The 24,488-nt window shown below is 52.8% G+C and overlaps 3 protein-coding genes across 12 annotated transcripts in view; 2 read left to right on the top strand and 1 right to left on the bottom strand.

Moving 5' to 3' along the window:
• VPS35L (VPS35 endosomal protein sorting factor like) overlaps positions 1-12,827 on the top strand; it is a 101,608-nt gene extending 88,781 nt beyond the window's left edge. Inside the window, exons 29-31 of the mRNA XM_037507530.2 lie at positions 3,066-3,184; positions 7,129-7,275; positions 7,731-12,827. Of these exons, the coding sequence (XP_037363427.1) occupies positions 3,066-3,184; positions 7,129-7,275; positions 7,731-7,829 (365 nt within the window). The 3' untranslated portion in view covers positions 7,830-12,827. The remainder of the gene's footprint in view (positions 1-3,065; positions 3,185-7,128; positions 7,276-7,730) is intronic.
• KNOP1 (lysine rich nucleolar protein 1) lies at positions 7,748-22,947 on the bottom strand. Of its 8 annotated transcripts, XM_037507521.2 has the most exons (8): positions 20,774-21,008; positions 20,207-20,368; positions 18,061-18,968; positions 16,491-16,545; positions 15,988-16,070; positions 15,104-15,172; positions 13,527-13,604; positions 7,748-12,229 (listed from the first exon to the last, which is right to left on the bottom strand). In XM_037507521.2, exons 3-8 carry the CDS (start codon positions 18,964-18,966, stop codon positions 11,921-11,923), a joined length of 1,500 nt encoding a protein of 499 aa, XP_037363418.1. In that variant the 5' UTR covers positions 18,967-18,968; positions 20,207-20,368; positions 20,774-21,008; the 3' UTR covers positions 7,748-11,920. The 8 variants fall into 8 exon arrangements, with proteins under 8 accessions (XP_037363418.1, XP_037363417.1, XP_037363419.1 ...); XM_037507520.2 differs by lacking the exons at positions 20,207-20,368; positions 20,774-21,008 and adding an exon at positions 22,145-22,947; XM_037507522.2 differs by lacking the exons at positions 20,207-20,368; positions 20,774-21,008 and adding an exon at positions 21,561-21,611.
• IQCK (IQ motif containing K) overlaps positions 21,511-24,488 on the top strand; it is a 92,798-nt gene continuing 89,820 nt past the window's right edge. For 2 of the 3 annotated variants that reach the window (XM_037507526.2, XM_037507527.2), the window contains exon 1: positions 21,511-21,691. In XM_037507526.2, coding sequence (XP_037363423.1) covers positions 21,511-21,691 — 181 coding nt within the window. Of the gene's footprint in view, positions 21,692-21,888; positions 22,005-24,488 lie in introns of those variants that run through there. The other variant, XM_037507529.2, reaches the window with a different exon arrangement.

Genomic DNA, 24,488 nt, shown 5'->3' with positions numbered 1-24,488 from the left:
GAAGGGTTTTCTTTTCCTTCTTCTTGGCCCAGCTGTGTTTACTTTGGATGCACCATTGTGACCTGACAATTGTCTTGGTGGGAGAGAGACCCAGGAGGCCTGAGATGCCTTCAGGCAATGGAGCTCCATTTTCCTCATCCCTTTGTAATTCTAAGCTGCCTTTTAGACCATGTTGACACAAGTTAAGACTTCTAAAAAACAGTGCTTAAGGAAATTTTTGCATTTAGGAAGGATGACTTAGCTTCTTGATGTCCAGATTAATAAGAAGAGAATGTTCTGAAATTACCTGGAGCAGTCACTCAGTGCTTCCATGCGAGCTGGTGAGAGCATGAGCAAGCTTGTGGTGAGCCTGTCTGAGCCGGAAGGGAAGGCTGTTGCTGTACACTGGCTGCTTATGTGCTTAATATGCAGATAAAGCGTATCTGCTTGGAAAAGCACAGCCCAGGAGGCTGCTGGGAAGCCAGTGTAGCCCCCCTGCTGCGCATCACCTGCCAGGCCGTTGAAGCACTTGGGGTGGTGACCCCAGGGCCAGACAGATGCGGAGATGGTGGGCTATTTTTAGTGGCCATTTGCCAGGCATATCATTTCTTCCCCCTCTTGAGAGCCATGTCTGGATTCTCCAGCCTGCTCTGTACTGGGGCCTGGCTAACCCCCTAATTCCCAAATACACTGTTTTCCCTCTCACCACCAAGTGCTAGCAAGGAAACTCATCTCCCCTCTCCTGTTCCCCTTTTTCCATTCTCTCGAGTAAATTCAGCCTTTAAGAGTTAGCCATAATCTCGCCATCCCATGCTGGCTCTTAGGACCCAGACCTCCCTCCTGACATTCAGCATACAGTCCTGTGTCTCGTTTTATCAGTTAATCAATGACTAAAGGCTTACACTGGCCTCATTCTTCGAAAAGATTCAAGACAGCTTATAGGAAACATATAAAATAATTAAGTCTCGTTTTTGAATAAAAAACTGGGTTCTTAGGAAATTTTAAATTGGGAGATAAACAGGTGCTGTATCTCAAAGGCTCTGCTATGTGTACTGTTTCTGTTGTTTTTACCTTTTAGTAATCGTTGTAACAGTAGCACAGTGTAGTATGCAAAGTTTGTGATTATAGATCATATACTTTGATTGTCTTCATAGTATTTTATTTAAGCTCTACCACAGAGCATTTAATGAAAGCTCTATTGAAGGACATTTATATTGCTTCTCATCTCACCATTACAAGCAGCCATTTGTAATGATCAGATGTTTAACTGATCATTCTATGTTTAACTTTTTGAGGAACCACCAAACTTTTCCACAGCAGCTGCACCATTTTATATTTCCACCAGCAATGCACAAAGCTTCTAATTTCTCTACATCCTGGACAATACTTGTTATTTTGGGTTTTTGTTTGTTTTGCTTTTAAATGATAGCCATCGGATCATGGTGCAAAGTGGAAAAATTTTAAGACTTTTCTATGATACAGCAATAGTTTTTCCAGATCTAATCTAAACTGGGTATTACTTTTCTTTTTTCCCTTTGCTAATCTGATAGGTGATTTAGAAAAAAATCTGCTTTTAGTTTCCTGTTCTCTAATTACTATTGAAGTTGAATTATTTTTTTCATGTAATTATAGTCCAGGTAACTGTATTTTTGATGCTGTGACCAATGATGTATTTGCAATTTTCCCATTAGTGACCCCGATGGGTCACTTTCTTCAAAGCTCAGGGACCACCCCTGCACAGGGACTTGACTTGTCATGGTCTTTGAGGCCAGGGTCCCCTGACTCTATAGCTTGCTGCCAGCAGCTCCAGGCTACTTCTGTGCTGGTGCTGATGGACGGTTCGTGGGGGGCACCACGGTGGCACTGCCAGCCGTGGCTCTCAGCCGCCCGCAAACCAAACCACAGGCCCTTGGTCCCGCGCTTGTGGTGTTGCCACTTGCTGGCGTCACCCAGTCTCACAAGCCTGACTGTGTTCTCTTCATATCCTCTCTGGAATGCTGCATACCCACGAGGCAAGGCTGTTTCCTCCTTACTCGTTCCTCAGATCGGGACAGTGATGAATGCTCTTCAGTTGGGCCAAGAAAAGCAGAACAAATTACATTCCAGCAGATAAGCCAAAGTGAACCTGGTTTATTAAAGAAGTCCTGAAAGCACAGACTGGATTAGCGCCCTGTGCAGACAACTGGCGTGCTCAGTGCACCCTCGCCACGTGGCCCCTGCTATATCACATGTCACCGTCTGGGGAGGGCCCGAGTTCAGGCCTCCCCCAGAGCAGACCCAGCAACAGGATGCCACTGTGCACCCCTCAACCTGTGGGTTCTGGGGGGCTTCCTGTGCAGCGGTGTAGGATCCTCTGAGGGCGCACACGTGCTTACCCCTGGTCGAAGTGACTGCTCTGCTAGGGCGAGTTGCGGTTTGGGGCTTTGGCCTGGGGGAATCAGCTAACAAAGGACTCTGCAGGCAGAGCTGGTGGTTTCATTAAGACTTTGCAGCAGGCTGCCCCCTGCTCCCCTCAAAAGAAAGCAACTGGAGGGCCTCCCCTGGTGGTGCAGGCAGTTGAGCGCCGTGCTGTGACGCTGTCTACAGCTTCTGCAGCGCGGTTCAATCCTGGCCAGCTGGCGAGGGTCCCACAAGGCACAGCAGACCTCTCCTGTCTCGCCTGCTGCTCCCCTCAGCAGTGTATTTTGTCAGCCTGCCTGTTCTGTTCCCTGCTGTGTCTCTGGTGAATCCTCTCACCTGCCTGCAAGTCTGGCCTGTACCCTGGTTCTTGTATAAATAAATAAGTAAATCTTTAAAAAACTGTAGTGTCCACAGGAGGGCCCATCATACAATGAAATTCTGGTCCCCCATTTCAGCTGACGTGCACATCTGTATGTGCTGATGTGGACGTAGCTACAGATGCATCACATGGGCTGGAGGGGAACATAGTGCCACACCCCTCAGACCATCCAGAAGACCAGGTGTTTTCTCTGTGAGTCCCCAGGCCCCAAGCCCACTGGGAAATTTCTGCCATTTCCATTTGCCTGTGTGATTTCCTGGGAAAGCCTGGGAAGGTCTCACTGCTGTGTTCTGGTTTATTCCATCAGTCGACTCCAACGATAGCCTCTATGGGGGAGATTCCAAGTTCCTGACTGAAAACAACAAGCTGTGTGAGACGGTGATGGCTCAGATCCTGGAGCACCTGAAAACCCTGGCCAAGGACGAGGTGGGTCCCTCTGCCCGGCCCCTCTGCTGTGCTCGCTCCTGAGTGCTCGAGTCTCGGGGTGGTTGCACCCTGGTTCACTCTGGAAGGAAACTCCTGTGAGTAACCTGTGTATGTGCCGACAGTTCACCGAGCGCCCTGGGCCTTGCGCCTTCTGCGCCCTCCTCCCCCAGAGTTTGCCCGGCCTCTCCCGTTACTCAGGTCCCGGCTCACATTCCCCCTCCAGAGGCCTTCTCTGACTGGTCTCCAGTAGCCCCGTCCTCCTGCACCACGCCCCCTGCCCCCCTTTGTCCCTGCACCCCTGGATCACATTCTGAGATGTCCAGGGTGTGCGCGTCAGCTATGGCAAGCTCCCGGGACCCGTGCTCTTCACTGAAAAACACTTTGATCAGCTGTTGCCTCTTTCGCCTTTTCAGTTTTCCCGTATTCTCCGTATGACTAGCTGAGTGACTGATGCCGATAGGATGTCCATGTAGTATGAGCTAAATAACTACCCAGGCCCCTTCCTGGTCACGTGGGCCATGGTCTCCTTTTCTGCAGCTTTGGCCCAGGCCTGTGGTGACAGGTGGATCCCCGTCAGGGACCCTGTCGGAGGTCCTGCCTCAGGGTTGGCAGAGAGGGTTTGGCTGTTGAGCGTGGAATCTTCTCCTGTGCTGTGTGCCTGTGGGGGCTGCGCCTCAGGAGCCAGAGGGGGTGTCTGCCCTCTCCCTGCCCGCCCCTGGGTCAGCGGGTGCCCCGCCCGCTCTGGGTCTTGCTCTTCACTGCTGCGAGCTGCCTGCTGGAAATGGGGCATTTCAATTTTCTTATTCCCACCGACAGCTGGTTCCTGAGCTCACGCTGGCAGATGTGTTGGCGCTCCCGGTGCTCGCCTCAATTCCCTTTCCCGAACCCAAGGCTGTTAGGATCTGCTGTTTCCAGAGCCTTGCTAGCGTTCCCCTTCCTTCCTGAGCCGCTGCCCCTTTCCTTCCCCTGACCGGATTCCCTGTATTCCTGGGCTTTACTTTTAGGCCTCCCTGTCCCCTATCCCACCAAACCCTGTGGGAGACAAGGAAAGAGCAAATGGACTTTAAATTTAACGCTGTGTGTTCTCATGACTGTATAAAATGCCACCTTGTTCCTTATCTTTCCTCCCCACCCCACCCACCAAAAAGCCAGAATAGGTTCTAGCTGTCAGTGTACATGTGCAAGGCATCCACGTACATCTGGGGTTGCCTGTCACCCCAAGGTATTCAAGCAAGTGCAGAAGAGTGGGATTTTCCCTGGACTCCATCCCCAGAGGCCTCTGCTAAGAACAGGGACACTGCCCGGAGGGCCATCTTAGGGTTAGCTGTCCAAAGGGCAGAGACAGACCAGAGCCCCGGGCCCTCTCTATGGAGGGCAAATGTGTGGGTGTGTCCTGCCCACCCTGGGGACCCCTCTGGGTGCAGGACTGCAGGTCCCAGAACTCTGGAGAAGTTAGTATGAGGGGAGCACTTGGCTGGTTATCAATCCAGTGGGGGTTAAAAGAGGCAACTTCCTCCTGGAGCCGGAAGGCCTTTTTCAAACGTGGGCGACCTCATGAGGGCTCCACGCAGCTTTCCTTGTCTCCACCCAGAGGTTTTCAGGAGGAGCCTTCTGCCCCTCTGCTCTCCAAGAGACTCGAGCCTTCTCCTCCAGCTTGCACTTTTGCACTAATTCATGCCCTTCTGCTACCCCTGCCATGGAAAATTCTTAACTTCTTTCCTTGATTCTTAAAACCATCATCGCTGCTCTAGCTTCTAGCCCAGGGGTATCTTAGAGCAGGGCCAGGGGATTCACAAGCGCACCCAAAAACAATGTGCTGAGTGGTTTGAAAACACATTTCTTCTCTCATGCAACAGGCTAAGTCTCATCAGAGCATAAATGATCAGGCTTAGAACCCCCAAACTCACCATTAAAAACAAAGCCAAGAACTGTGTCACATGAAACTATATTTATTCACCATTTGTGCCTCTTGCTCTTGGGGCACAGGGTGTTGATGGTGATAAGGACTCTGAAACAGAATTCTGAAGGAAAAGCAAAGCTGGGGTGTTCCCCCAGAACATTTCCACGTGCATAAATGCCAGGGACGTTCCCTGAAAATGTCTGTGCATAGATGCACATTTATTAGAAAGCCGCGGGGGGCAGTGTGGCTGGAGCGGAACAGGCCATCCTTCATTTGACATTGCGAGGTGAGATTCGGCGGGGGGGCTCTGGAGATGGTACCCCTGAGGGGCCCTGAAGATGGGAGCCCCTGGGGTTGGTGATGAGGGCGGTCAGATTTCTCTCCACCCCGTGTGGAGGAAGCTTCCTGCTTTATGGAAACCCCACTGCCAGTCCTGGAGGCTCACCTCTCTGCGCTGGCAGCACCCCTGCTCCCAAAATCGTCTTTTAAATGCCCCTGGTAGGAGCCAACCCTGTTCAAATCACAAGCTTTATAAAGATGTTTGTTTGGGTGTGGTGAGGCTGGGAACCTTGCCAGACCCTTTAGAACTTCCTGGAAATGACAGTTCTCAGAGGAAAAGAATGAAAAGACACTCTTTTCTATTTAAAACTTCCGGAGGCATGGAGGGCCGGGGTGGGGGAGCTAGAGGCCCTGATTGGTTCTCATCACGTGTTCATGGTTTCCTGGGTCTTCGCTTCATTGGCCACCGTGTGCCTTCTCACCCTCAGTCCTGCCGCCAGCAGTGAGTCTGCAGTGGGCTTCTTGGGGTACAGAGCTTCTCAGGGTATAAAGCTCACTGAGAAGATACTGAACAGGAGGAAAAAACAGCCAGTGAGATATCATTTTCAACATCTCTCCACTTCAAGGGGAAGACTCTTAACTGGACTGAAATTGCATTTCTTCTGGCCTTGGCTCTCTAGAGCTGAGCTGGCAATGGCCCCTCCTGTGCTCCCAGGCGAGCAGATCACTGAATGGCAGCCTCTGCCCAGGTTTCCGATGGGGGCAGAACTGCTCTGTCTGATCAGACAAAGGAACCCAAAGCAGCTGGTCACCAGCCAGGTAGCCTGTGCCACGCCAGTGCCCGCAGCCTGGGGGTGGCATGGGGCAGCCACGTGTGTGCGGTCGTGCTGTATGTACTTGGTGCAGCGGCCACCTGGTCCAGGGTGTTGCTGAAGCATCTCGCTTTGGAGGGGACAAGTGCCTTCCTTGCACTCAGCCTCCCTCACCCAGCTCACGTGAAGCTGCCCCTTGGTGCCGGTGAGAATGAGGTTCCTGCTGCACTGAGGTTCTGTGGTGCCGGCGGGGAGCACCCAGCGGGGCCTGGGACCTCCTCTCAGTTCACAAACGCCTGACTGATCTGCCCCAGGACTCCCTGAAACAGGCCCACCTGTTGACTTGGCTTGTCCAGGTGCTTGTGTGCTTTCGGGAATGTGGATCCTTCCTCCTGGGCCTGTTGCTGGATTTGAGGGGTGTGGCTCTTCTCTTTGGTCTTCACCGTTTTCAAAGCTGGGGTTCACGTTTGGTCTCCCCTGACATTGTGGTTACTTTTCTTGGTTGGGTACCTACCTCCCCTATCAGATTATTGAACGAAAGGAAACATCTGCTGTGCGTGAAGGATGGTTCCTGGGAAAGCAGGGTGTGGGCATCAGGGGGGTCATTCGTGGGAGCCATTGATGGACCTTTATTACAGGCTCAGGAACAGTGACAGCTCCGAGAGGCTTAAGGACACAACCTTTAAGGACACAAGCCTTTTGGTGTTCAGTAGTACTTGCATTAAAGACGGGGGTTGCATGCTGGTTAGGGTTCATGCCTCGACTCCCCTGAGTGTGGGAATCTCATGGAGTCTCATTTGCTTCTGCTTCATGAGTGGTGCCCACATGGGAGGCCAGCTGGAGGCCACAGGTCCCCAGAGAAGTGTGTCATCTTATCCAGTCTCTCAGCCCATGAACTGGCGTGACCTGCCCCAGCCCCTGCTAACCTAACATCACTTCCTTTTTGATTTTAGGCCCTGAAACGCCAGAGCTCGCTGGGCCTTTCCTTCTTTAACAGCATCTTGGCCCACGGGGACCTGCGCAACAACAGGCTCAACCAGCTCTCCGTCAACCTGTGGCACCTGGCGCAGAGGCACGGCTGTGCAGACACCAGGGCCATGGTGAGACTTGGGGGTAGAAGGGGGGAGCCTCGACAAGCCCGCCAGGCATAGGGGTCCTGGTGAGCAGCTCAAGCCCACCAGCCAGAGTGCAGCCGGCCGTAACACAGCTCCAGGGCCCTAGCCTCAGTCTCCCCTTCTAGAAAAGCCCTGGGTCCCAGATTTCCACATGGTGACTTTCCATGTGATTCCACATGGTGACTTTGTGTCCTTAAGCGTAGCATTAAGTTTATTCCCTCTGAATGAAAACCACACATATAAAAACATCGGTCATTACTGATCACACCCAGATCTGATTTTTTTAAGGGCAAGTGGTAATCTAAGTTTTATTTTAGAGTTTGCTGGTCCCTTCCCCTCCCTCCCACTTTTAACCTTCAAAGATTCAATGCCAGTTTGGGGCTCTGAGATTGAGAGATTTAAGAATCAGAAAGGAGATGGATCTTTCTTTTTCCTCCTAGGTGAAAACGCTGGAATATATCAAGAGGCAAAGCAAACAGCCAGACATGGGTCATCTGACTGAGCTGGCCCTCAGGCTGCCCCTGCAAACGAGGGCCTGACCCGGAGGGCCGTGGTGTGATGTCCCAAGACCTGCTCTGCCTCTTGTAACTTTCATACATGTACAGACCGGGTCAGGTCTTGGCCTCTACCCTGATGATCTGACAGTGGAAGCGCGGGGCCATGACATGCTGTCCCATTCAGCCAGCAGCCAAGCACCGGGGGGTCTCTGCACACATGGGCTTCGGGGGCTCAGTGAGCCTGGGGAAGATCAGGAGGGCCTTTAGCAAGAGAGGAGCTGAAGAATGCAGGTAACAGCAATTTGTTTCTGGAAGGTCTTTTTGTTTGTTTGGAAAAGAAACCTTTTAAAGAGCTGTTGCTGCTCTCTGTGGAATTGAATGGGATGGAATGCTGCCTACACCACCTTGAAGACTTCTAAAAAGCAGCTGGCTCAGTTAATTCATTTTGCTATCAAAAGCAGCTCTCGGTTGGATTTTGTGGATAGATCAAGTCTGAGAAAGTGAGGTCAAACCTGAGACTCCCCATGGCTTTGGTGGCAAGGGTCTGTGACTGAATAAACCTCCTGCAGGAACATTATACTCATGACTGTTCATTTAATTACTTGTTCGTCCAGAAGAAAGAGCGTGCGTCTCAATGCGTCGCCCGGTCTGCTGTGCGTCCTGCTTGTAAGCAGCAGTTATTCTGCCAACTTTTCTACCCTGCTTGGTGGAATCTGGATCCTATTATCACCAGTGAGCTTCCACTGACATTGACTTCCAATTGGTAAGAGCCTGATTGGTGATTCACAGCCTAGAAGCCCCTGCTCAGGACCGTGCATCCCAGCTGTAGATTACAAGGGCCCTCAGCGATTGTACTTCAGGTCTCCCTGGACACAGTGACATTTCATCTCTGCCCTGGGACACCATTGGGGTTTTCAGTTCATCTCAAACAGGAAAAGGGGCTAAAATCTTTCGTTCCGTTAAGGGGAGGAAAAGTATTCTGACCTGCTGTTTTTTTCAACAGAGTTGCTGGGGAGTGGGATGTGTGCTTATTAAATTGGCCAGAAAATTCAAAATTCCACAGCATATTCTTGGCCCCAAACTATTCAGTGTAATCATGAGTTTATAAACATTTATTTTAAGAACATATAAAACTCAGGGAGCACAGTGGTATCGCCTAGCTATTTCCAAGTAGCCTTTATGTCATCAAATTATTTGTTAAATAATTCCTACATCACTTTGACTATACACTGTTTCAATGAAAAACAATTGGCAGATTTGCAAATTATGTCCTTGCAGTCACTTCTACTGGTGCCCACTGGCTCCCAAGCCAAGGTCAGTAAATTCTAAATGCTTTTATGTTAACCTGAACTTGGAATTTCACACAACATCAGGGAAACCTCACGCCAAAGGGACTTCGGTCACCTGTCACCTGGCTCACCTGGCTGAGGCGGGGCCTTAGCTTCTGTGTGTTCTTTTGTAGTTTTCTCCATCTTGTTACTAAATCAAATTGCTAGTGTCTGAAGACCATAGCCTACATGGAATGAAGACCACTATCATTATGGAATAATAAATCCAAGCAACAATTTTAGAAAATAAGGTAAAAAAGAGGGAAACTTCTGAGACCTGCATTTTTTTTCTTTTTGCTGCTTTAACAAATTACCACAAATTTAGTGGCTTGAACGAGGTTTATCACCCTGCATGGTTAAGATTTCCAGCTGGTCTAACTGGGTTAAAATCACATTGGCGAGGCCCTGTTAAGTTTTGAATGTTCTAGAGAATTGGTTTTCACTCCCTTTCCAGCTCCTGGAAGCCTAATGCCTTCTTTGGCTTGTGGCTGCTTCCTTCAAAACCAGCAACTGCTTGTCAAGTCTGAGTCTCTTCAACACTGACTCTCAAGTCCCTAATTCTGATTAGCAACTTGAATTTCTTCTGTGACCTTAAACTCCCTTTTGTCTTGTAACCTAACCTTCACAAAATCTGGTTAATTATGATGTGGCCCCTTTTGGGGGCATGGGGTTTGGCATTATTCTGCCAATCACATATCCAAGTTGTAGAGCTGAATACACAACTTCTCTTGGGGGAGAACTGTGTCTATTTGGCAAATACTTTGAGGGGCCAGTCTAGTTATGGCAAGATGGCCTCAGCGCAGAGCCTGTGGGCTAAGGCAGAGACAGAGCAGAAATTGTTCCCAGGGCCAGTAAGAATCATGAGGCTTCGGGGACAGCTGGATAAGGGTAGCTGTGAGGGCACACCTTGTCACGGGAGGGTCATTGGTGAGAAATCCTAAAACAAAATAGCCAAGTTTGAGAAACAGGATTGTGAAATATTCGAGAGAACTTGGCCATGCTCTACGCCAACCTCCCCTGTCCATTTCTCTCAGATCCTGAGTAAAAACCCCCAAACTGCCATGTCTCAGTGGAGACAAACTGTTACACATTAGGCCAGGGCCCAAAGAACACAGGAAATGGCACCAAAAGGACTCGCAGACAACCTGAGGGCAGCCCTGGACATGGGGTCTGAGGGGCAGGGGGCTCAGGCCACGGTGTCATTTACAAAGGACAGAAGCCCAGCTAACAGCAGCTCAGAGTAAAGCCCCCCGCCATGACCCACGGACTGCCGCAGACAGCCCTGCTCAATGACGAGGCCCAGTCCGTCCTGAGACTTGGCATCTTGCTTCGTAGCTGCCCAGCCCTCTGGTCAGAATGCTCCAGGACCAGACTCCAAGAAGCCTTCCTCTGAGCAGATGTAACTTTCAAGCCACTAGTGATCTACTGAGTCGAGAAGGCAAGTCCCATCCTATGTGACCTGTTGCTAGGCCCTAAGTTACTAAAAAGATTCTCTTGAGAGGCTTTTGGAAGTTTCCTTGAACCACGACGTTATTTTCAACCTCACATTCTACTGTCTTAACACATTGCCTGGAATTGCTGTGGCCTCCCTTCCACCACAGATGAAGCCAACACTGATGACGGAGCAGAGAGGAAGAGAGGGTTTCCTTGACGAGGTGCGGACTCGCTTTCCGATGTCAGGACTTCCTGCCATTTAGACCTGCCCGTGCTGGACTCGGGGGGAGCTCAGGCCAAGTCACGTGGAAATGTCTCAAACAGAACCTGTACTTCGGGATGTGAAATGCGAGGTGGGTGGAGAGGTGGTCGTCACATGCTCCTTGGGCGCTGTTCCTGGAGCTGTGAGGCTGGCCGGAAACACTGTCCCAGGGTATCTTCCTGGGTCGTTCCCACACGCCATGCGCCTGGCACTCCATCAGCCACAGCTGTCACTGGGCTTCTCTTCTTTGTAGTGAAAACAGTCCACTGAAACACACCCTTGGGAATCCGCCACAGTAGACACACTACCTGTCCTCTAGACGCCGCGCTCAGAATCCAGTTCGAAGAGAAATAATCCAAGCTCAGCATGGAGGAGTGCAGGCAGGCAGCTGGAGCGCGCCAGATTGGTTCAGAAACACTTTCCAGTAGCAGAGGAAACTTAGCCACAGCAGCTGGGGAGCAATTCAGATGCCTCTGCCTGTCGCTACCCTGAGGCGGGAAAGGAAAATGAGCTGCTCTTCCCGTTTGATTCATTCCACTTCCTTCAGATATCACGCCTGTTCCTTTGATCAGAAGACAGCCTCGTTCTCAACGAGGACCCAGGGTGGAATTCCCTGGGCGGGACATTCAGTGCAGCGCACAGTGACAAAGGGCTTGGGGTACAAAGCACACTTGGCACTTACTGGTTGAGTGACCCCGGGCAATTTTATTACTTCATCCCTGAACCTAGGTTTCCTCATCTATAAGATGGGGATAATAATAGCACCTGTTTTGTAACAACAAAGATGAACTACATTAACGTGAGGGAAACATGTTAGTATGTGCCGGGCATGTGCTAAGCACCCCATAAACATGGAGCATTACCATGTACACGCACGGATGTTCACATGGTACGGAATGCTTATGGCGGGAAACAGCAGCTGGCAGCCACTCCTGCTTCCTTGGCTCCTGACACAGGCGCTGCCCCCCGCCCCGTCTGTCCCGGCACATCAACGCAGTTGTCTTTGATCTCCCCAGGAGTCGGGCCCAGACAACTGTCCGATGGCTTTCACCTGCAAAACTAAAGAATAAAAGTAGTTCTGGTCGTTTTGGGGGACAACACATTGGAGTTTAATCCTCAAACTTTATCGACTTGGAAGCGTTCCTGTCAATAAAAAAGATTTTGTCCGGGGTGGAGGAGAAGCCGAGGCCGGCCCCCCGGCTGTACTTCCAGCTCATGGCGCGGTCGTAGTCCCGCTGCAGGCTCTGCTGCAGGGAGTCGGCCGCCTTCTTGTTGAGGGCCATGTTGGACCTTCCCATCGTGCTGCAGCGGCCGAGTGAAGGAGACAGGTTTTTAAAGCCACCCATGAGTCTGAGAAATTTCAGTTTCTTTTCCTCGTTTTCAAAACCAGCAGTATCCCACTGGCCAAACTGGGGTCCCTGTGTTCAAAGAACAAAAGGGGGTTATCTTTCTGCATTCCAAAGCCCCTTTCCCCCTCCGACCCCAGCCTCACCAGGGAGGGTCCAGCTGATCCAGAGCCTGCTGTGGCCCAGGCCAGAGATCACACCTTCTTAACCCTAACAAGAGCCCCCTGGAGAAGGCGTCACCACTGCAGGTGACCGAGGAGGGCACAGAGGCTGGCAGCGTGGCTGGGGGCACAAGCCTTATGGGTAGCCCGACCGAGTTCATCTCCGGCAAACATGGGAGCCCACCTTCAGAGGAGCTGCCTGTGGGCCTTCCTCCTCCTCCCTGGCTCCTGGCAGACAGCACACACAGCTCACCTCACCTCAACCTCAAGACCTGGTGCCTCACCTTACAGCACACCTCGCCAGCTGGCGGCCTGTCCACCAGCCCAAGGTTTCTGTCAGCTGGAGTGGAGGAAGGCAGGTGGGAGTGTGAAGTGCATTTCTCTTCAGAGCAGCACTGCGTCTTACAGCAGGGGCGGAGGCCCAGCAGGGGAAGGGCCACAAGCCAAGTGGTGAGTGGCCCTTGGCAGCACTGGCACACATAAGCCGGGTCACTGCAGTCCTCAGACCCATGCAGGCTGTCAGAGGCAGCCTCATTCTAGAAATTTCAGGCTGTTAATTATGCTTGCATTTGGGCCACTGTGAAGCTAGGAGAAACAGCTAGGTGGCTTTAAAAATCTGTCTCTGCCCTCTGCCACCACCCCAGGCCTGTGGCCTGCAGGCTGAGCTGGGTAACCCAGCTCCCGACTTCCCCTGTACACACGCCCCCCAGCAGCTCTGACTGCATTAGTATCCAGGGCAAGTACTCCCAGGGGCCAAGGCTGGCACAGCATCACCAGCTCTTCAGCCTGACTTGTGGTCCTGGCACGGTCTTGTCCTGCCGTCCAGGGGCTAGTTCGGAAATTCCCCATTCTGCCACACATGGCCCCTCTCGCCTTAGTCTCCTAGCCCTGTCCCAGCAGCCTTCTGAGAACACTTCCCCTGCCAGAAAGAACTTGTCATCACATGCCCTTGGCAACTGGTGCCAGAGGGACACCCCTCTCCACTGTTCAGAGCCACAGATAAAGATTCAGTGCTTAGTGCTCGAGGAGGGAGGCAAGCTCGAGGAGGGAGGACAAGCTCAGTGGGGGAGAGCTTGCTGGCTGGGACTGTCGCTGGGGTAGGAGTCACTTGATTTCCCATCCACCCCGCCGTTCTACCAGCTGCCCGGCAGCAGGGACAGGTCAGGACCCAAGTGCACCATGGCGCAGAGTCTGAGCTGCAAACTCACCATCCACTTCTTGGATTCATACCCTTCCGTTTTGCCTGACTCTCGATCAATCTCTTCTTGCAAGGCCTTTCGCCTCACCTGAGCAGCAGAAAGAAAAAGAAGAAATTAACATAGTGTTTTCTTTTGAAGTTGAAACCCAGCAGAGATGGAGCTGGAGGGAAGCAGGAGGGAGTGCGGCTCTCCTCTGCTGCAAGCTGGGGGTGTCTGTCCACGGCGGCCTCTACGCTGGAGGCTGTGGTCCTTAGGCTCCAGTGGGCCAGTCTCATTCATCCTGCTGTAGCCAGGGTTCTGGAAGAACGAATTGTCCTAGAAACTGAAGCCTATCCACCTCCAACGGTAGAATCTTTTCCGTTATAAGAGCCATTCTGGGTGGAGACTTTCCCCGCACAGTGCCCGAAGTCCTGACTTCTTACACCAAAGTTAACTCCTGCGAGGACAGCACAGACTGCCACAGTGTGCGAGCTGTGGAGCGAGGCAGATGTTCCTGTGTCTGCTGGCCCTGCCGCTAACCAGCTGTGCAGCCTCGGGCAAGTCACTTAACCTTTCTGATCCCTAGTCTGTATCTGCAGACGGAAACATTGGGGGATAAATGGGAGAAACAGAAAGAGCCCAACAGAGCGCCTGGTACAGAGCAGGCAGATCTGAGCTGCTGCCAGACAGTCCCAGGCCCCCACCAGCACACCAGTGACCCCCCCCCACCCCCAGACGTGAAGGCCTCCAGGGCCTTTTCCTCTCCCCAAAGGTATGACTTTGGCTGCCCCAACTTGTGGCACTTCCTCCTCCTTCCCCATCTGCTATGGCTGCAAAATGGGGAGTCCACTGATAAGAGTTCAAAACTACATAAAACAAATGGGGTCATGAACTTGACAGTGAGGTCATGCTGCAGATGTGCCCACATCCATACAGATGTGCCCAGGGCAAACAGAGTAAGTCACACAGCACGACTGCAGAGTGCTTTAAAATGGTAGTTACAAAGGAAAAATCTGGAATGTTACAAAGGGTTAACAGTGAGGACTACTATTAAATCTCTTACCTGCTCCCTCTCCAGGCAGGTGCCCTGTTGCTCTCTGGCACTCACTCAGCTTCCAGCTGTTACTTGCTGACAAAGCACAGCAAAGGCCCCTTACTCAGCACAGGTGAGGCGGGCCCCTGCTGAGAGGCTCATACACCTGGCCTTCAGTGCAGTGAGTGCCCAAGTCACCTGTTAGTGGTGGTCCAACACCGGGTCTATGCAAGTACTATTGGCCTCTCTGTCCAGGATCCCAAAAACAGCCCAATACCAGGAAGTCCAGTCCCACCAGGATGCATCTGCTGGGGGATCTGGGCATGACAGAAGCCGAAGCTGGTCTATGTGGAACAACTTCCCTAAAAGCTCCCAAACTGAGATCAGAAGGGTCCTGGTGAAGGCGGGGAGAGCCTCGGCTCTGGATTCTGAACTGGACAATAAGCCATGGGCAGTCAAGGGGTTCCCCTGTGAAGTGTGGTGCCAGGAGCTCCCTGCCCCTGCAGGTACACCACAGAAGCTGGCCTGGTGGCCTCTGCGGGCAAGTGGTGTGGGCGGGAAGTACTGGCCATACCTGGTCTATGTGCGCCTCGTCCATGTTGCCCTTCCTTTCCAGCACCACCTCCAGGTCTGTGTCAGGCTCCTGCACAAGAGGGCGAAGAGGTGAGTCAAGCTCAGAGGCCTCTGCCCCACAGCCCAGCTGGGCATCACCCTAAGAGTCGAGCAAAGACCCCAGACTACACCACCCCCACCCTGCCAGCCAGTGTGCCTGACCCCTCACCATTCTCCCCTCCGAACCGTGGCACCGACCTATCTCACAGAAACCAAGGCTCAGAGGGGCGAGTAATTACCACGCGGTCACCCCACAGCCCAGGGACTGGGCTGACTCATACCCAGTTCTCCTGACCAGGCCTCCCCTGCCCATACCAGTATGACACAAACCAGCCAGAGGATCGAGGCCAAGGGCCCTGCTGATGGTGGGGGAGGGGATCGCCAGGGAATGCAGAGGGGGGTTCGAGTCTGATGGGGGAGTCGTCTTACCATAAAATTAGCCACTCAAACCCACCCCATTCTCTCCTCTGCACCACCATCCACATTCCTGGTCGCCTCCCCTCCTGCCTGGACAACCTTGACAGTCTGCACCTGCTTCCCCAACCCAGGCCAGTCCACACAGCAGCTCAGGTGAGCATTAAACACTCAGATCATGGCACCCACTCCCCCAAACCAGGGGCTCCCATCTTTATACAAAACAGACTCCTGGGACCTCTTCAATTCTGATGTGGCCCCAGGCTCTGCACCCTCAGGGCCTCTGCACTTGCTGTCCCTGGGCCTGTCCTGACCACTGGGCCACACTTGCTCGCTGGCCGCGGCCCTGAGGGGCCCTGAGAGTGAGGCTATAGGCCGGCCACTCCCCTGGTCCTTCAGCAGTGACCACCAGCTCTTCTCCTGTGTCCTTACTTTAGATGTGCTCCGCCAGGAACCCGGCGTCTCCCATGGCAATCCCTGGATGGCTCTGCTCAGGCAAATCACCCGTCCGGACCCTGGAGACACGTGTGCATTTCCTGACTCAGCAGACTGCTGGGGGAGGCAAGTCCCCATCTTGGGAGATGCTAAGCAGGAGACTACCGTGGACTGTCTCTGGTGAGAAGGGAGTCTAGGTTCTGATGGGGCGGGGCACTGAAGCCTCTAGGGTTATTCCTAGTTTCTGACTAAAGTTCTGAAAGAGGCGTCCAGGTCTTCTAGGAGAAGCCCAGGCCCAGAACTACCTCCTGCAGGCCCTGACAGGAGGCCACCCTGCCTCCCTTACCCGCCCGGCTGAGCTGAGCTCAGGCCACACAGACACCCTCCCGACCTCCCAGCGCCATGGGCCTGGGCCTTGAGTTGCTACTAACTGCACTCCCTCCGCCATGCCAGGCCCACCCCTCAGTGAGTGCGCCGTACACATTAGCTATGGTGCTTACTTGAGGACCACAGGGCAAAGGCTGGCTCGAGGTCACCCAGCTGGCAGATACGGGGCTGGAAGAGAACCCAGGGCACATTCTAACACAAGACAGTCATTGCTGGGGCTCTAATGATGTTCTCTATGAGGATCTATAGGCGGCTCCTGAGAAGGGGTAAGACCTCAAGTTCAGAAGCCAGGCTGGGTTTGAAGCCCAGTCCCACCCCTTACCAGGTGGGTGACCTTGAAAAGGTACTTAACTCCCCTGAACCTCAATTTCCTGGTCTGTTAAATGGGTATGACCACAGGAGCTATCTTGGCAGACTGGCGTGAGGACTAAGCAGCTTAATAGATAGGTGGCGTCGAGCTGAGTCAAAGGCACACAACGAGTGTTTCAAAGGCCACTGGCCATCCTGACGTGCTAGAGACCTGCTGGGACGAGCTCGTTTCTGCCCAGACAGGTGGCCTGGGCCTACTGATGGCACAGACTGGGGGCTGGGGCCTGTGGAGGCACAGTGCCCCTTCCAGCTCCCCCTCCCCTCAAGGAGGCCTGCCAGGATGCAGACAGCGGACCTGCTGGCTTCACCAGACCACCCATCACCCATTCCCTCCCTCCTGGTAATGGCACCCTGGTCTTCCTCTCAGAAATCTGCCCTCCCCTGATCACAGGCATGGGGTTCGGGTGGACCTGACACCCTCAGACTTGTGCTCCCCACTCCAGATCAAGATTCTGGCCTGAATGACAGATAAAGGCCCAGGAAAGCAGCTGTGACTTTTCCTTTAATCACCTTGGAGGGCCACCCTTCTCTCCTCAGGGGCGGCTGAACTCCTGGGATGAAGGGAGGGCTTGCTGGGACCCTTTTGCCATGGGGTGGGGGCATGGGGAGGAGTCTGCTAGGGACTAAAACCAAAACAGAAAACCAGTCATGTGTCTTAAAGGACGGGTATCTGCTCTGAGAAACGCTGGGTCTGACACCAGCGTTCACCATGCAGGTGTCACAGAGCGTGCTGACACAAGCTAGATGGCATGACCTACCACACACCTAGCTCACATGTAGGGACTGCTGTCATCGAGGCGGCCTGTCACTAATGGACGCGTCGCTACACAGCACACGGCTGTACAATGGGAAAGCCCCGTGGGCCTCTCCTGCCATCCGCATCTACTTGACCCCTGAGTTGTGTGCACTGCACTCTGACTGCTCAGATTGCTACGGACGCCTCGTCTCAAACTACTGGGTTCCTAGGCTTTGCATAGCAAGCGGCAAGAGTTCAGAACAGGAAGGATTCATCTGAGAAACCCATCCCAATGGGCTCAGATAATGAGCTTGCACAGTGAGAACCTGGGTAGAGTTTAGATAGCAAAAGCACCTGCATCATGGAGGAGTCTGTGTGAGCCCCTGGATCCAGCTGTACCTGAAGGCAGACAGCCCTTAACTTTTGCAATTACATGTGTGGATAAACCCCCTTTCTGACTAACATCAATTTAGTCAAGGTTCAGGACAGCCTGGGCGTGCACATGTGCTGGTGCACACAGCCCCCAAAGTCCAGGCTTATTCTCCCAAAGCACAGTCCACTTCCACAGGAAAGCCTACCTCCTCCTTCTCCTGAGGTTTTTCCACCACTGAGCTGTCTTTCCTCTTCTTTTTCTTCTTCTTCAGAGCTGGCTCCTCAACGCCTGGCAGCTCTGTCTTCTTCTTGGTCTTCACTTTCTTCTTCGTCGAGGCCTTGGGGTCATATATTGGGATGTATTCTGGAGCCTCGACTTTGGCTGACTTCTTTTTACCACCTCCTTTCCTAGGGCTGCTTTCCACGGACCTGGAGAGTTTGGGGTGCCCCAAAAGGGTGTCACCCTCCTGGCAGATTTTCTTTTTTTTCTTTATCTTTACACTGCGTTCCCTGGGGCTCCCCTGCTTCCGCTTGTGCCCTGAGGCTGCCAGCTCCCTGTCCACCGTCCCCATGGAGTAAGCGCAGGGACCATCCCCAGCCTCGCAGAACCAGGGGGCCTTGGCTGAGCAGGACACAGGCTGCTGGGCCTTTTTCTCTTTCTTGTGCTTTTTGAGCTTCCTGCCAACTCTGGTCACGTCCTCGCCCTGTCTGGGATCCAGGGAGGCCTTCACCCCGGAGTCAGGGGACATGGGCAGAGGCCACAAGGACTTCCGCTTCTTCTTCTTCTCCCCGCTGAGGAACCCAGAAGGACCAAGCACCTGCTTCTTGGGGCTGGGCGACTTTATCCGACGGGCCGGCGATGCGGGGTCCCGTGCGGGGGGCTCCTCGCAGGCCTTCTTCTTCTTCTTCTTCTTCACTGGGGGCATCTCGGGCACCTGCCCTGGGACCACACTCTTGGAGGGGGATGTTGCTCTTATGGGAAAGACTTCAGTGAAGTAATTGTCACTGTTGAGAAGCGAATACTGAGTCTCGGGCTCTTTGACCACCTTCTTCTTCTTCTTCTTCTCTGGGAGCCTAGGGCTCAGGTCTCCCTTGTACGTCTTGGTAATCATTCCTGGAGAAAGGAAAGCTGGGAGTTACCGCACACCATGCAGTCAGCCCACGCGCAAGCCAACTAGGAATGGCCCAGAGCCAAGCTGCTCGGAGTGGATGGTCTGAAGTTTGGGGGAGAAAATGGGCATGACCCCTGGGGAGCAAAGGGAAATATAATCACAGACATGGAACAGAGTTTAAATCCAGACAGCCCCCAAGTTCACATTCAAACTCCTCTTTCACCTTAAGTCAATCACCAATCCCCCTTCAGCCTTTAATGTTCCACCAGGAAAATAAGATTTCTTTCTTCAAAGGGCCGTTGGAAAGAACAAGCTAACCCGCAGATAGTGCTTGGTACATTGGTGATTCCTCTCCCTAATCCCCTTCCTCACACCCCTAAATTGAGTCATTCTTAATCTGACCCCCACAGGATGCTGTCACTGAGAATACACCTGCAGTCAAGTCAGACAGACAGACCTGGCACTGCCCTTGGGTGCTTACCTTTAACTGGATGAAGGGGACAGAAATCCTGAGGTCAGCCCTTCCTGCCAATTCCCACCAGGGGCAGTAATGGTAACACAATTAACCTCGCCCCCTGCCTTGTCTAAAAGGCACTTCTGCTTTGAGTCTGGAAGTTATCCCTGGGTGACTTACCCTCCTAATTACCACCCCATATAGTATGTAGTAAGAGCAGCAAGGCATGGGAGTGGAGCCTAGGGTCAAACGGTGATATGGATACTCTCTTTACATGCTGATGTCTCTGGGCCTCAGTTTCCCCATCCATAAAAGAGGGAAAAGAACACCCTAGAATGTCCAGCTTTGTCTTTTATGTCAGCTTCCAGCTGGGCTACCTCCCTTCCTCCCAGTCACCAGGTCAGTTCCTGCTACTCCCTGGACTAGAGACAAGACTCAGGCAATCCAGAGACAAAATATCCCCTCATAGAAGCTTGGGAAGGAGAGGTCGGCAGCTCCTCGGTGCTGCAGCTCTCCTCAGTCTCAGCACCTAGGGCGTCACAGTGACCTGGCTCACTCAGCAGTTTCAAGGGCCAGTCCAGGCCTGACTATAACTCAGATCTATTCATAACTCACCCCGAGAGCACCTGGAATGTCAGAGAACAACATCCATTCACTCCTGTCTTGTTTTCTGCTGTATCGCCAGAGCCTGGCTCTGTTCCTGGCCCACAGCAGGTGCTCGACAAATACTAATGAATGAATGAATGAATGATTGCTCGAGATTCAGCCATGAATGAGATAAAACACCTGCGATTCTGAAGCAGGTAGGGGTCGAAGGGAAAGAGGTGAGATCATGACACAGGCAGCAAATTCCAGGACAGCGGTAAGGTCAGGGTAAGGGCACTCATCTGCCCTGGCCCGAACATCTGTCAGGAGTTTCTGCAGGACAGGGGCGTCCATCTTGGGTGACTGCAAAACAGGGGTGGGAATCCCTGAGATAAAGGAATTCAAGGAGGGTGGCTGGGGGGGATGAGATGACATGTGAGTTTGAACAAATGCCTTGAGATAGCAGGCGATGTTCGCTGGACACGTGAAATCGTGGACATAGGGTCTGAGGCTCAGAGGTGACTGGGCTGACAGCTGGGAGAAAACATGGACGGGAATTAAGCCTTGAACAGAATGAGCCCCAGACAAGACCTACTGAAAACTAAAAGCTAAATGGGTAGGCTGAGGAAGCCGGGCTTGCGGAGCAGAGGGAGAAGCAGCCAGCCTGGAGAGGGGGGAGTCACCGGAGGGGCTCGGTGAGTCGGCCAAAAACAAAGAACCGAGGGGAGGTGGAGCACGAATGCCCTTCTCGGCCTATCTCCGCCTTACACTGGAGCATCGTCCTCTTGGGCCCTGAAGATCCTTCTCGTCAAAGTGCGCCCCCAAAAGTTATCACTCTCTCAGTAAGGGAAATGAACCTTACAGGGCGTCTCCTAGAAACACAAACACTGTCTCCCAAAGCGCTTTTAAATTCTCCCGGGGGCTTCGTGCGCCCAGCGTGAATAGCCTGTCCCAGGGAGCTGCACCCACGGCTGGAGACTCGCCCCGGTCTCCAGCCGGCAAGCGACAAGGGCGGATTCGAACCCGGCGCGCAGGAGCTCGCCGCCCAGCTCCACGGCCCCACCACGGCACTCCCGCCGCAAGACCCGAGCAGGAAGCCGGGGGGCCCAGGGCGAGACGGGGCCCGCTCGGCCCCGCCGCCCCGAAGCGTCCCCCGAGACACAGAGGGCGGGCCCCGGGCCGGGCTCCCGCGGGCGCACTTCCTGGAGGCGGAGGCTGCCGCCCCGGCGAGCGCACACCGGCGGGGGGCGCGGCTCTGGGGGCGCACGTCGCCCGCCGTCCGCTCGGCTCGCCCGCAGCCCCAGGCCCGCCTCCAGGCCCGCGCCGCCCCGCCCGCGTCGCGCCGGCGCCACTCACCCGTGGGCCGCAGGTCCCCGCCTGCACGTGCGAGCCCGCTCCGCCGCGACCCGGAAGTCAGCCTCGAGTCGCAGGGCCGCCCCCGCGAGCCCCATCTCCTTCCGGGTCGCAGCTGCGCGGGGAGCGCTGTTGCCGTGGAAACCGCGGCCATGGCGGCGCCGGGGCCGGCGGGTCGCACCGCCCAGCGCGAGGAGCTCACCGGCTCGTTCGAGTCGGTGCCCGCCCAGGCGTCCGTGCTCCACGAGTCTCCCGGGGACCTGGGTGCCCCGGACCCGCCCGGCCAGGGCGCCGAGCCGCCGGGCCAGAGCCTGTGGGAGCAGATCTGCGAGGGTAGGCGGCCCGCGCAGTCCGGGAGGGGCGGGTCCGGGCGGGGGCCGCGTTCTCAGCGCCCCTCTGTGAGCCAGGCAGCTGACGTGCGGGCCCCCCGGCCGCCGCCCTCGGCGCCCCCCCATCGGACGCTCGGGGAAACTGAGGCTCGAGGCTGAGACTCGAGTCAGGCAGTGCGGCCTCCAGCCTCGAGGCAGGTGGCCAGGTCCCACGCAGGGGAGGCAGAGGGGATGCCCAGTGATGCCCAGTGATGCCCAAATCTCGGAGTGGACAGAAAAGAATGAGCTGGGCCGGGGATGGGGAGCTGATTTAAAACGTAGGTGCCCGCGCCGGGGATCGGCACCTTTCGCGGGTGCCCCAAGTAATTCTGATGTAGTCAGTTATGGTCTAGACAGACTTGGCTCTGGACCCCTTTTGGTTTCTGAGCTTCCTTAAAATCACCAGAGTTTAGCTCACCTTCAGCACCCGTTATATTACCCTCTTCAAATGAGCACAGTGGCACTTCTTTCGTGGTGTTAGCAGTATGCAGCTAGTCACAGAAAGTGCTTAGCAAAGTGCCCGGTTTAGAAGCAAGAGCTTGGTTATTAATAAACAATCTTGGGCGTTCCCCTCCCCCCATTAGTCTGTAAGCCAAGGTCAAGAACTCCGATTTTTCATTCAGTAGTTACCATCACTACCTTAGCCGGCTCAAACTGCCCCGTCCAATAGAACCTTCAAGGGTGCTAGCCACTAGCCATAGACAGTTACTGAGCCTTGGACATGTGGTTAGTTGCACTTTGGAAATGCATGTTTGTTATAGTTAAGCTTAGTAAATTCAGATAGCCACATGGGGTAGTGGCTACGATACTGGATAGTGCAGGTCGGTAAACATCTGTGAAACGGAAGAAAGAATGTAGCTCTGAGTGAGGCCCAGGTAGAAGGAGAGAGTGAGCAATGAGTTAAGAGAATGATGGACTCAATTGATAGATATTGGCATCTGCTGTCTGTCTCAACTCCCATCCTGTGCCTGAATCTCTCCTTCAGCAGTATGTTGCATTTTGCCCAGGAAAATCTATTTCGTCTTGAATGCTCTCCTTTTAACTTCTACCTGTTGGTCCTTAATTGTTGCGTGCTATGCTAATATATGTGCCCTCTCTCCTATGCTGATTACTGTCCCAGAAGAAATCCTCTCAAATATTTGCAGCCATCTTTTCTCTATTCCCAGAGCTTTCATTTCTCCCAGTGAAACAGCTCCTGATGATGGAGTTACTAAGGGTGTGTTGTTGGGGATACCACTCATTCTCAGTGTTGAGGGGTCAGCACCTTTAATCTGTATCACAATGCTCATCCTGGTACCTACCTCACAGGGCTGCTGTGAAGACCTGGAAAGATAATGTATGCAAAGGTATTCAGCACAGTGCCCAGCTTAATTACAGAATGCTTAGCAAATGTTCATTATTATTGACAAAGAAACATGCTTTGTCTTGTGGCCGAGGATACTGGAATTTATTTTGGTTCAGTAGCCTCTAGGGAGAAAGGAAAAGGAGAAGATTTTGGTAATCTTTGAAAAGCAAGTGGCTCACTGCCACTTACCCAGTGGTAGAGTTACACCATGAAGTTAATGAGGTCAAAGATGGTGGATTATACACACGACACTGTGATGATTATTACAACCTAAAGAATAAACCCAATTTCTTAAGACAAACATTCTAACAAATGTAATTTTCTATAACAAACTTGTAGTGAGTAAATTCAGACTTTGTGGTAATCCTTTGTAAAAGCAGATCAAGTATTACATTTTAGTTGGATATCTCCATTTAAAAAGTAAACTATTATAGCAAACAGACGTGTCAGAAACTCAATTTCAGGAAGAGGAGATACAATAGAGATAAATATCTAATTTAAGACCTTTACCCTACCTGGCTAGGCTAATGCACGTGTGTGCTTATGCAGCACAGCTTTATGATAACTTGCTTGTGAATGTTCTTCTATTTTCTCCCTCATCTTTCCAGCAACAGCTAACTCAGGGTTTTGTATTCTCAAAAGCACTTGTGTTAGTGTCAATAAACTTCTTGGCTGCCAAGCCTTCTAATTAAATCTTAGAGTTGCCCGTGACTTAGAATTTTTAACTGAGTCAAGTGTTTGGGGCTCAGTCTTCTACTTGATATTGCTGGATCAGCTACTTTAGTATTGCTGTCGCTTCCTCACTAGAAACACTCTCTGGCCTCAACCCTCTAAGCTGTTTTAAAGGCCCTTTCCTTCATCCCACTGGCAGATAGCAACATGGGCCACTTCTGTATCAATGCTTGTCCCCCCAGTATGGCCACTGAGCACAACTGGGGAGCAGTGACACCAGGTCACTTCAGCAGCTCCCATCAGTCAGCGATCCCGAGCGCCTTCTCCCATTGCCAGCACCTTTTCCCATTCTCCCACCCACTAGTTCAAGTTTTGCCCCCCACTTCAAATGTTCTGTGATACTGCTTAACCCATGTAGTGAGTAAATTCAGACTTTGTGGTAATCCTTTGTAAAAGCAGATTAAGTATTACATTTTAGTTGGATATTTCCATTTAAAAAGTAAACTATTATAGCAAACAGATGTGTCAGAAACTCAATTTCAGGAAGATGAGATACAATAGGAGGCATTCACTGAAGATAGTCTGATAATCAGGAGTGGGGAGGCTTTTCCTTCTGGTCTGTCATCTCAGGATCAAGCTCTCCCTTGACCCCCTACTGTCTACCTCTTGTTTGTCCCTCTTGCCCCCTCAGCTAAGCGTCTAGAAAAAACACACTGTGTTCACACCACTGTCCCACTCCCTTGCT

Source organism: Talpa occidentalis, unplaced genomic scaffold, assembly GCF_014898055.3.
Source record: "Talpa occidentalis isolate TD23 unplaced genomic scaffold, MPIMG_talOcc4v2.1 talOcc4.12, whole genome shotgun sequence".
Classification (NCBI taxonomy): Eukaryota; Metazoa; Chordata; class Mammalia; order Eulipotyphla; family Talpidae; genus Talpa; species Talpa occidentalis.
Note: the sequence above shows the minus strand (reverse complement) of the source record. Positions and strands in the feature narration are given on the sequence as shown.